The sequence below is a fragment of the Solanum tuberosum genome, unplaced genomic scaffold, assembly GCF_000226075.1.
Source record: "Solanum tuberosum cultivar DM 1-3 516 R44 unplaced genomic scaffold, SolTub_3.0 scf00060, whole genome shotgun sequence".
Classification (NCBI taxonomy): Eukaryota; Viridiplantae; Streptophyta; class Magnoliopsida; order Solanales; family Solanaceae; genus Solanum; species Solanum tuberosum.
Genome location: NW_006238985.1, coordinates 1,652,842 through 1,665,871, shown reverse-complemented (window position 1 = coordinate 1,665,871; position 13,030 = coordinate 1,652,842). Strand labels below are relative to the sequence as shown.

General features: G+C 31.1%; 1 protein-coding gene across 1 annotated transcript; it reads right to left on the bottom strand.

Annotated features, from left to right (window-relative positions):
- Positions 1–442: 442 nt before the first annotated feature.
- LOC107057670 (WAT1-related protein At1g09380-like) lies at positions 443–3,116 on the bottom strand. Its single transcript, XM_015307567.1, has 7 exons — positions 2,630–3,116; positions 2,277–2,339; positions 1,981–2,097; positions 1,669–1,906; positions 1,431–1,586; positions 853–1,002; positions 443–738 (listed from the first exon to the last, which is right to left on the bottom strand). The coding sequence occupies exons 1-7, from the start codon at positions 2,803–2,805 to the stop codon at positions 541–543; spliced, it is 1,098 nt and encodes a 365-aa protein (XP_015163053.1). The 5' UTR covers positions 2,806–3,116; the 3' UTR covers positions 443–540.
- Positions 3,117–13,030: the final 9,914 nt, after the last annotated feature.

Sequence of the window (13,030 nt, the reverse complement as noted above, 5' to 3'; positions counted from 1 at the left end):
TATACACGTGTCACGTGGTGTGTTTTATTGGTAAAAAAGTTTTGAAAATATATTTTATCGGAAAGAGAACGTTTTATCTAGAATATATACAAATAATTTTAGAATAATTATTTTACTTACATATCAAATACAAAAGAATGAGTAAAATATTTATCTATATTTCTGAAAAATATTTATCATGAAAATCGTTTCCTTCCTACCGAACATACACATCCATAGGCCATAGCCCATATTTAATATATTATAGACTATAGATAAGACATATAAAACAAATTTAGAACGGAAGGGTTTTAATTAATAATTAAGAGTCATCTGCATAAAAGAGAACTGATCTATGTGAAGAAGTTTCATTAGCATCTCTTTTTAGGGAGTTAACAACAAAGGAAGGAGATGCTTCAAAAATATAGAACCGGCATGGTATGAAAAACTTGCAAATAATCCATACGATCCGAAAGGTAAATGGTTTTATTCATATATTGTCCGATACACAAATTGGAAGAGATTAATTTTAGTAGTTGTTACAATTACAACTCCAATTCCTCATATTTGGAGTTTAGTTTTGGTTAATTCTGATGATATCTGATCATTAGAGTTGGGTAATTGTAATTCCAAATCAATTGATTTACTCAACTGATTCATCTTCTCTTTATTTACTTCAATATCCTCTGCATTTGTCTCCATCTTTTTTCCCCACAAAAATCCGTAAAGCCCAGCCACTACTATGATTGACCCTACAACCTCTGATATATTTCAAAAAATGATCAAACAAATGCTAAATGTTTTACAATATTTTTTTTTATAGTAATTAGCTTACAATATGAAAATAAAGTATTTGGCTTTATATGCTTACACTCCAAGGTATAATTTCTCACGAAGCAAAGTCCAACTGAGAAATGCAGAAATAACCAACAACAACGGATTGAACATCGAGACATATAAAGGACCTTTTTTCTCGATGCACCATGAGCTCAGGAAAAATACTAATGATGTACTCACAGCTCCCTGTTATCAACATTAAATAAAACTTATCATGATCATAAACAAATTACTCCATATGATACTTGCTAGTCTTCCTTTAATTAATCAAAGAAAAAGTGAAATTCGTAACTTGTAATTGAATAGGATAAGTTATCCTAAATTATACTTTTTCTGTCCCAATTTATGTGGATTTTTTATTTTTCAAGATTCAAACAATTTAAGTTTGACGTGCATGAAATCTTAAAAATATTTGTAAACTACGTAAAAGTAGTATAAGTCACAATAATTGACAATTAAAAAGATAAATGCAAAATTTACTGTCAAGGATATAACTTGTTTGAATATCGAAATCTAAAAGATACCACATAAATTGGGACAGATGGAGTACTATATATATAAAAATTCGTTATATAAGTAAGTTATTAAATAGATACGCAAAGCTAGAGTCGTACATTATAGACCACAGAGATAGCTCTAATGGGGTTTAAAGCCCATTCAGAAAGTTTAGGGACGATGCAAAAGCCAATAATGACACTCTCCACACTTGCCATTAAGCACATCAAAGTTATGCATGTATATGGAGCTGCATACTTCTCATTTACCTTTGTCTAATTTAACCAACAAAAAGATTTGTTAGCTTTTCAAAAAATTAGAGCTGTGTGTGGATGGTGTAGTAGTAGTATATATTACCTGAATGATTAACCAAATGGCATAAGTAAGACTGCACACTATAAGTAAAAAAGGTCCTAAAAAGAAGTTGGAATTGACATCTTTGCCTGTATTTTCTGCAAATTTCCAATGAAATCCTAACTGACCAATAACAACTTTTCCATGATATAATGACAATAACATTGCACCTCCAACACATACTATTGTACCCCAAAACTTAGCTTGTCCTGCTATACTTCTTAATCCCAATTTTTCAATCCTGCACCCACAAAATTAAAATTAAAATTTTTTCTTTTACTTTTGAATATTTGTAGAGAAAATACAATTAATTACCCCAAGGGTACGGCTATGATAAATGTGAAAGCTGGGATTAGATTATCAATGGCAGAAGCAATCGTTGGAGTTGAATTCGTTAAGCCGATGAACCATGCATATTGGTTCGCTGTTATCCTGTCATTAAAAAAAAGAGTGAAATTTCGAGTGTACAACAACTACGGGGGGTTTCTTGAGACTAAAGTTTCATTAAACAGTTTTTTCACGGTAGAACCTCGCTCAAATAATTCGTTTCTCACTTTTCCATTGTGTAACTCACATTTATTACTATTTCAAATAGAAAAGAAAATTCTTACCCGAAAATAGAACACAAAAATATCTGGAAAAGAACAGAGACTGTCAACTTGGATTCATTTTTCCTGTCAAAAAACAAGATGCATGAGTAAATAATTAGAAAAAGCTGATTCAAGAGACAATTCTGATAAAATATTAATTGCAGGGACAAAACCCATCAATTAATTTGCCAAGAAAACAAAATTCATCCTTAATTCGTTAGTTAACTTCCACCTGATTTTTTATTTTTAAAAAAAAATGTGTCTCAACTCTCTCTCTCACCCTATTGGTTTTGGGATCTTGATAAATATGGACTTATTAAAAAGAGAAATGTGCATTAGTGTGAATATTGCTGTTTTGAACATGCATGAGATACCTCTCGAAGTAGAAAGCAAATGGAGCAATGGAGATAGTTGCAAAAATAGGCCTATAAGCTGACTGAACAAAAGGATTCATGCCACCATCCATCACTAACTTTGATATTATTATCATTCCAGCAAACCCTAATTGCACAATCACCATTACCACAAAAGCCAACAATTCACTCCCCATTTTCTACCTTCTTGATCGATCGATCGATCGCCCAAATTAAACACTACTTCCAATAGTTTAATGGGTGCACAAGCTCTACGAAGTCAGAATCAAATTCTTCCTTCAAGGCCAAGGGAGGAGAATGATGCTGATTTGTGTACGATAAATAGGCGTAAGGAACTATATATTTATAGGAGGGTGAACTAGCTAATTAGTATTACAAATATATTAAGGAAATATTCCCTATCTGGTTCACTTTGATAATTACTTGTAGTTCTTATTAAAAATAATTGTCATTTTTGAATGGATCGAAGGGAGTATTCGAAGGAGAATAAATGTTACTACTATTTTCGGAGCGACCACATTTATACACGTGTATATAATTTTATAATATAACAACTGGATGGTGTACATTTGTCATCATAAAAAGTTGGGAAAAGGGCTTAATATACCCTTTAACTTTGCCATTTAGAGTTGATATACCCTAGTTATGAAAGTGGCTCATATATACCCTTATCGTTATACAAATGGCTCACATATATCCTTACTGTTACAAAAAGAGCTCACATATATCCTTCATCTTATGGAAGTGACTTTAGATTTTTTTAAAAATTATATAGGGGTATATATATGATCCTTATAGCAAAGTTCAAGGAATATTTTTATCTTTTTCATACGATAATTATCTTTCGACTTCTTTGATTATCATTATTCGAGTTTTTTTTTCTTTTATTCTATAGAGTAAAGAAAAATTTTAAAATCATTTTTTTGCGGCTATATTGTAATTTAGTTTTTGTATTTGTAAAAATAAAAAAAAGTGGGGCATCTATAATAAAATTTACAAGAAATTAGTGAAACATAAATAAATTTGACCATCAAAATAATAAATTTAAATTAGTCATTGAAACAAAAAAGTCAAAAAAAAAATACGTGTGAGGAGGATCAAATATAACCCCATGGATTATATTTTTTTTGAAAAGATAATTCAAAAAATTAATTTAAATTAATTTTTTTCACTTTCATTAGAGAAAAAGGTTATATATGTGAGCCATTTGTATTCTAATAGGATATATACAAGCCACTTTCGTAACAAGAGTATATTAGCTCTAGATGACAAAGTTAAAGATATATCAAACCCTTTTCCCTAAAAAGTTTGATAAGCCTTGGTTTAATAAGTTAACTCCCATAAGAAAACAGGACTTTCATTTATATGTGTAATTTTTCCAATATTTTAATGTTTAATCTTCTAATTTATATAGACAAAATAATAAGTAAAGAAACTTTTATATATATATATTTTATTTTATTTTTTTATTGATTGGGCCCAATAAAGATGCATCAGAGGGTTGATTAGGCGTCGCTTATGCGACTATCCCCCACCACATCGGATAAGAAAGAGATGGGTACTGATCTTCTAATTATATGATCTTTCTAATTGTGAGCTAGCTTTCGAAAATGAGTTTGACTCAAGATTTAATTTATTACAATTATTATCAATATTTACTCTATGATTCGAACTAATTATCTTAAGATTAAAAATTAGGATATTTGCCATTAGAACAACTCTCTATTGTCAATATTTACTCTATTAAAGGTGCATGAAAGCTGAAAAAAGAAATTAACATGAACCTAAATTAAATGATACGCATGGCACCTTTTAATTGGGTTTGTCCAATTAAACTATTCTTAATCTTTTTTTTTGTTAATATATAGTAATTATATCTCAAACAAGTAACTAGGTACAAGTTGTGATAATTAAGACAGTGAATTTTTGTGGGGGCCTTCCCCCCTTTTTTTTTTGTTCGATTCCTTTTTTTCTTCACCGCTTCTTGGCTTCTCCTAAGTAATAATAACTTTTACATTTGCTATGGCATCTTTGAAATTTTGAATATGATTTTACACCGTATATTATTTGTCTGAGGGCTTTTACCAATACTTCAAACAACAATATTAAGGAATGAATAAGTCGTTCGTAAAGTTCACATGTGGAAATAGTTTTTTTTCGGATTGAATAAGTTTAAAGAGGAATTTATGTATGTTTCCTGTTTTAATTAAAGTTATTATGAAATGACCTATTCAATTTAATTTACTCTTTAACTAGTTTTGGCGTAAAAGCGTAAAATAAAATTTTATCTGTTGAAATATACAAGTTTATATTATATTATATGTTGCATTTAGTTTTTTACCCATAAATTACATGCTATGTATATTTATGATTGTCTCGATGTGTCAATTGGTTAATTATTATAATGATAATTGTGGTCATGATGAATTGGTTATGATAAACAAGTCTTTTTGTTCATGTTAACAATTAACATAATTGATGAATAAGATTGTTAGGATTAGATACTTCAGATCGTGATTATAATGTAAATTTTAACTTCATTAATCATTAAGATTAAATATATATAAGAAACTTTTTAATTGAAAAACATGTTTGTTGGAGGTGGGATTCAAATGGATTATTGTTAGACTTTCAACGATTAAATATATGTATATACAATAATTGTATAGTTTTCCACTTTTCTCTATCGTAAAAGAAATGACTTAAATAAAAAATTGTTTTAGGCATAGTCAAATTGGTTAATTAAGCCACCTTTACAAGCTAAAGTATGACTTTTATATGTACCAGACACAGGTGCCCGTGCGGCCGTGCTAGCACGGGTTCAATATCTATTATCTTTTTTTATTTTAATTTATGTGATATAGATAGAATTTAGAAAATTGATTAAATTTTAATATAATTTTTAAATATTTTAAGTCGTTAATTACTTTTTGTTTGCTCAAATTTAATGTGAAGAGGTCTATTTAGATGTCCAGAATTAAAGTATTTTTTTGTGTTGATTTTTTACTCAAAGTAGTTACAACATATAAACAAATATTATTGACATTCAAAATAATAAAGTTATAACTAAAGAATATGAATTTAAAAGTAAAAGTCATAGCTAAAACGAATTTCAAATTTCGAAAAACTTATACACTAATTAAATTAAAGTAGAACAAAAGAAATATTTTTTTAATTTTTTCCCCCAAAACACAGCACGTCGAAAAAATACACTAATTTTAAATTAAAAAAATTATGTGCAATTATTAGTAAAGGGTGTAGACCCTAAATCATATAGTATCGGTTTATTTTGTGATACATATGATTTGAAAAGGACTGAACTGCGAATGACAGGAAAGAGAACTAAAAGATGACTTCAATTATTGAATTAAAAAAGACCATTGTAATAATAGAATATCAAATAATTGATCAATTCTTTGAGTGGAATTTGAATCTCAAAACGGGAAAACGTCCGGTCACACACACAAAAAAGCATAAATAAATTAACTTTTGGCAAGCTATTTTTTGTGAAAGAGATTTAACAATATGGGTCATTTTAGCATTCTGCTAAAAAATATCCTCTTTTAAAACATGACACCAAAAAAATTATTGCCTTTTTTTTTTATGTAGCGTGTCTATTATCATACCCAAAGTTGATTTGAAGTTTATGATGAATTCGAGATTCTAGTTCTTTTAAGTTACTAAAATTTTATATTAGTAATTTATATTCAATGAATTTAGTAAAATAAATATAAATTTGAAATTTAAGTAATTGAATCATGTTGAATGTGTAATCAACACAATGCTCTTACTTCTTATCGTGCATAAAGTAAAGTTTTAAAACGTTATATCCTCTGTTCCTAAATTTAATGCCATTTTTATGCACTAGTAGAGGTATAATTATTTTTAACGGTCATGCCATTGAACAATTTTTCTGGGCTCGTGTATACGGGCGCCAGGCCGGCCATGCAGTAGTTCGATGCATGGCGATATTCGAGATTAGCAAGCTATTGTAAGGGACTCTTCGATGCATGACATATAAAATTATTAAAATTACAATTAATAATAAGACTGAAGTCATAATTCGATACTAAAGAATCTTAAAGATTGAATTCATAAATCTAATCACATAGACTGATGTTAGAATACTTTTTTAACATGGATTGTTAGAATAAAACCATTGAAGCAAGCATTTCGAGGTAATGAATTAATCTTTCAAAAGGAAGGACAAAAATCCCTAGTGAAATTCCTTCTTTTGTTTTGTTTTCTATTTCTTTACTTTTCCACTGGAGAGTGGTGCTTTCATTTTGAATAAGAGGACACGACCAATTCTCCAATCTTTTGTTAAAAAAAAAGACTCAAGTATAATTAATCAACTACAAATTAATAAATCTCCAATTGTCTATAAATACGTTCCTCAAACAATCGATTCTCGCAGATTATATTCTTCCCCTACTAACGATTCGGGCGGACAATCTACAAAACTTTTCCACTTTCTTTGACTAAATATTAATTGATTACAAATATATCCAATGAAATTCATGTTGGGTATTATTTGCCCCGAGTTTCTTACCATAAATAGGCTTTCCTTTTAGGAAAAAGTTTAGGATTGGCTAGTCTTTTTCTCGTAAGAAAATGTTTAGAACTCTATAAATAGATGCTTCTTCCTTCTAACTTAATCAACATTTACAACGTAGTCTTAGGTTTTGAGAGAAAATTTGTGAACCTCCTTGTATTCCGAGTAAATTGGTTAAGGTTTTTTTTCTCTATATTTTTTACTCCATATTCTAGTGGATTGCTCATCTCCTTCTTAAAGAATCTTAAAGATTGAATTCATAAATCTAATCACATAGACTGATGTTAGAATATTTTTTTAACATGAATTGTTAGAATAAAACCATTGAAGCAAGCATTTCGAGGTAATGAATTAATCCTTCAAAAGGAAGGACAGAAATCCCTAGTGGAATTCCTTCTTTTGTTTTGTTTTCTATTTCTTTACTTTTCCACTGGAGAGTGGTGCTTTCATTTTGAATAAGAGGACAGGACCAATTCTCCAATCTTTTGTAAAAAAAGACTCAAGTATATAGTCACTATAATTAATCAACTACAAATTAATAAATCTCCAATTGTCTATAAATACATTCGTCAAACAATCGATTCTCGCAGATTATATTCTTCCCCTACTAACGATTCGGGCGGAACTTTTCCACTTTCTTTCACTAATATTAATTGATTACAAATATATTCAATGAAATTCATGTTGGGTATTATTTGCCCCGAGTTCTTATCATAAATAGGCTTTCCTTTTAGGAAAAAGTTTAGGATTGACTAGTCTTTTTCTCGTAGGAAAATGTTTAGAACTCTATAAATAGATGCTTCTTCTTTCTAACTTAATCAACATTTACAACGTAGTCTTAGGTTTTGAGAGAAAATTTGTGAACCTCCTTGTATTTCGAGTAAATTGGTTGAGGTTATTTCTCTCTATATTTTTTACTCTCATATTCATAGTGGATTGATCATCTCCTTCTTTGTGGATGTAGGTCGATTGACCGAACCACGCTAAATCTTTGTGCTTTTTGATATATTTCTCGTTTGTCTTCTTACTCATGGTCTTTCGAAGTTTGCTTTGCTAGATTCCGCATTACACCTAATTATTTCGGTCAAAACAATTCAAATTTGAAGTATGTTTAATCAATGAAAACAAAAAAGGTTACAAGACTTATAATATGCGTCTGTTACGATACCACTACATGGAAGTAGAACATTATCAAATTTATCGTTAAGCGCAATCAAGAAAAAAAAGTTATTCTGCATTGTTTCATCATTTATCATAATCCAAAAACTTTTATTAAAGTAGAATGTTCTTATTCATTCGTGTTATATTTTAAACATCACATGCCATTATGCACAATATATTTTTATTATTAAGGAGGAAGCGTTGGTCAAAGTGTAGTATATTACTGATTTATGCGTCCTTACAATGAAGTGACTTGGCATTATTGGTATGGTGTTAGTGTTAAGAATTAATTTTAAGAAGATTCCTTTTTAAACTCAAAACACAAACTTAGAAGGATCTTTTGAAACTCAATTTCAAGATTAATCAAAATCCTTTCTTTTTTATTAAAGCATTAATTGTCCAAAATCCGACCAACTCAATAATAGAACCTTTCCAAATATTACTAAATAATTACATTTTAAAAATCATTATTGTTTTACTCGAAAAAATAAATAAAAGAACAATGACTAGGTTTTCGAAAAATCGATTAAACTTATGATTTAAGAGAAATTGAATTTCCAAAAGAACAGAGTCGCCACTTAATTTTTAGTTTAAAAAATCAAGAAAAAACTTAAGGTTTTCAAAAGACCTAAACAGATAAAATCAATTGAAAATAAAAGGGTTCGAAGTTCAATGTACATTCCGAGAAGGTGTTAGGCCCTCAAAATGTCCGCTAACTTGCGGTTGACCAGTGATTTGACTAAAATGACTTTGACTAATTTTTAAAATTTTAACTAAATAAAAGAACTCATTTATTTTTTATTTTTAAGGGGAACAATTAAAGGGAAATATTCTAAAGGGATTAATTCAAGTTGCAAGACAAATAATAAACTAAAGCTAAATATAAATTAAATAAATATTCTTTATTTGAATATGAAAAAAGAAATGACTATCTTTGGAAAATTAATTAAGTCAAACCAAAATTAAACAAGTGAAATGTTAGTCAATACAATAGCAAATAAATAAAGAAGAGAAGGGAGAAAATTTGAACTTGGGCTCTTTGCCCAAATTCATCAAAAATAGACTTTTAGGCCCAATTCCTCCAAAAATCCTGTAGCAAGTTTGAATGGGACTTTGGCCCATTTCTCCTGAAAATCTGGTATACATTTGATGTATACCGGCTATATACGACTTGTATCCAATCCATTTTGAGTTTTTTGAAACCTGTATTTTATTTACACTTTGTATTTCCACCTTTTTTGACCTGTATTTCCATATTTCTGCACCTGTATACTGCATTTCATCATGTATATTGACATATATCGATGTATACAAGCTGTATTTCAACTCGTTTTCGAATTTCGGGAACATGAAAATCCAAATTTCAGCCCGTATTCATCAATTTTCAACCTGTGCACCTGTTTCCCTAATTTTCCATGATAGCTGACTCAAGGAAGAGAGGATATCGGGCCTTAATGGCCCCTTAATAATGCAAGGGCAAAGGTCTAAGTCCCAAATGACTCATTAATAGATCACATGCATCAGAAAACAAAAGAAATACATAAGTATCATCCATTGATAATTTAATATAAAGAAAAAACATCAAGCAAGAATGGCCCACACGTTATGGACTCAAATAGCTTATGCTATAGTCAGAATGGCTCTTCCAATAGAACCTAACGATGCTAATTTATCACGATTAAAATAATACATAGGCATTGGAGGCAGTAGCATACCAGACCATTACAGGCAAAGAAGAGAAAAGAGACTAGAAATGATTAAATTAAAAGAAAGAGAGAGCATTCGTGACTCAAACCATCATGCTGGACACTAGCACAAACCAACATAAGTAAACAAATTATCCAGAGGGAATAGCACTATTGAGCAGTAATACCAAACCAATGACTAAATTAAACGACATGCTATTTTCAGAACAAATATTTTCTGACTAGACAAGGATGGGAGTGTTACTTGTTGAAAAATAAAAGTAACATTGGCTAAATGGCAATTTACAGTAGCCTAAGATTGAACATGGTATCACGAGTCAAATCAAAGCTAAATCATTGTCAACAAGATATATAATCAAGGGGAAGAACAGAGGCAAGTTAATAGTCATCCAGAAAAAAACTAACTTCATGTTGTGTTAACTCAAAGTAAAAAAAACAAAACATACAGTGGAGAAACCAAGTGACACAACTCATGTTGTCCGGATTTTAACCAAAACGTCAAACTATTAAGGGAAGAGCCAATCAAATTACTATGCAAATAATACAATTAATTAAACCAGCACCATAGCATACTAAGTAAAAATTTCACTAACATTCGACCCCTACTCGCTGTCATGATTAGGAGGAAATAAAACAAAAGAAGATTACACTAACACAAAGAGCTGGATATACTCAAGATAGAACTTACAGCCAGTATCAAGCAAACAACACACGAGAGTCATTTCGAAGACGGGAAAAAGCATAAAAGAGAAAGAACTTTACCTTTTGGTCGAGCAGGAACTGAGACAGGGCGATCTTAGAGCGTTCTATTCCACCACCAGCAACTTAAAGAATTCCGACAAGCAGCAGGAGGGTCGTGTTCGGAAGAAAAAGTTGGAATCGAGATGTCCTTTAAAATACTTGTTGATTTTGGTGTCTATTCTGGGCTCAAAGAAACTTATGTATTTCACTGTATCTTATCCTTTTTCTTGACTCCAAATTTTCCAATCGAAAATCTCTAACCCTTAACAATGAGGGAGATGGAGGTATTTATAGATGAAATTAGGGCAGAATTTTTTTGGGGGCAAAGGTGGAGATCAGGATAGGGTGAAGGCACATTCCAAATTCAAACTCCAAAAATCTTTCACCATTAAAGGGAAACACCATTTTATCTGAAAATTCGTCCCATTTCGGAAGAAGAAAGGGCGATGGACGGCTTCGATCAAATCACTAGTCTTTGTGCTTGACGTGGCATCATCTCGCACTAGTGAGGACAAAATTGCAGAAAGTCGTACGAGAAACAGTACTCAAACTGAGGAAGGAGACGTTGGAATTTGCTTTCCGTCTATTTGACGCTTGGAGACGGACGTCGTGTCCCTTTCTGTGAACTCGCCACCGCGTGGGGGAGGCGAAGTGCGTACGGGATCGTTTCAGAATCGTTTACGCGTCTGTTGTTGTGAACTCGCTTCACTGTTAACATTGAATGCAGTGTTTCTTGGTTTTTTTAGAATTGAAAAGATGGACCGGGTCGGGTTATTTAAGTGTGCTGGGAGGGTTCATGAAATTGGGTCTAAAGGGTTGGAGAGATGGGCTGTTGGAAATAAAAAGGCCCAAATTTGGTCTTTTAAGTGGGTTTAAAGATGGAGAACTTTCATATATAGCCACTCAAAAATAACCTAATCACTCTCTATAGCTATAGTTTGATAATTACAATTCGTAGCTATATGTTATAGGGAGGAGAGATGAGAAAGGCGAGAGAAAGGGGGAAAATAGTGGGAGAAAGGTGAACTGTATATGTATATAAGTTAGATAATTGTATATTATACATATGTATTTGTATAAATGGCAAGCGAGATTGGGAGAGGGAGGAGAGAGGCGAGCGAGATTGGGAGATGGATGAGAGAGGCGAGCGAGAGAGGGCAGAGAGCAGGAGAGAGGTGAATTGTATATGTGTAAAGGTTAGATAATTATATATTATACATATGCATTTGATATACGGCAAGCGAGATTGGGAGAGGGTGGAGAGAGGCGAGTGAGATTGGGAAAGGGAGGAGAGAGGAGAGCGAGAGAGGGCAAAAAGTAGGGGAGAGGTGAATTGTATATGTATATAGGTTAGATAATTCTATATTATACATATGTATTTGTATATTCTGGCGAATTATACATATATAAACGTGACTAATTATACAAACTCAAAGTCGGCCCGCTTAATTAATGTATAATGATAGTCGTGAGTGGTAATTACAACAAACTATAGCTATAATGAGTAATTAAGTAGTATAAGTTTGCTTAACCGCGTAATTTTCCCTTTAAAGATAAGGATAAATAAAAGGCTAGATTGAATTTTAGATTTGGCCAAATGAATTACAAAATTAGACAATTTATTAACCAAATTGAGTTCAACTTATGAATTTGGCTTAAATTTAAATAAGACGAACTAATATAATCAATTAACGAGCTTCTTAATTTCAAGGGGTTTGCTTCTAGGACGAGCTCGTCGCACCGGGTTTGCCTAGTGTGGGTTACCTCTCCTATGTGATTTGCGAGCTATTGCATAGGAGTGGGGATTTTATCATGTGCACACCCAAAGGGTATCGGCTGCGGGTTTCCTTTGTCATAAAAATAAAATAAAAAATGAAACCTTTTGAGATGATTTACAAATATTTATAAAATGTGTTAATTACATATATAATTATATGAAATATATTTATTATTCAAAATTGTTTAAAATGACCTTGAAACTATTTTGAATTTTAAAAAGCTAATTATTCTAAATCGTTTGAAAAATAGAAGCTTGAAAACTAATTATCATCGGGGAGGGTCAAAATTGGGTGTCAACAATTATATTATTTTATACATGTAAATAAAATTTTTTATAGAGATATCTGTTATACATATAGCACTATCAAATTCATTTCAGCTAGTGGAAGAGGTGGGGGTTAAACAACACTGAGTGGTTGGATGTTGGTGGGAACTGGAGGGGGTGGGCTAGTGGAGGGG

Excerpts from the sequence above, each read along its gene's own strand:
- LOC107057670 (XM_015307567.1), bottom strand. The coding sequence starts at position 2,805 with ATGGGGAGTGAATTGTTGGCTTTTGTGGTAATGGTGATTGTGCAATTA. Across the intron at positions 2,340-2,629 it reads TTTGCTTTCTACTTCGAGAG|GAAAAATGAATCCAAGTTGA; the intron begins GTATCTCATGCA and ends GTTTTTTGACAG. Across the intron at positions 1,003-1,430 it reads CTATCTCTGTGGTCTATAAT|GGAGCTGTGAGTACATCATT; the intron begins GTACGACTCTAG and ends TGTTGATAACAG.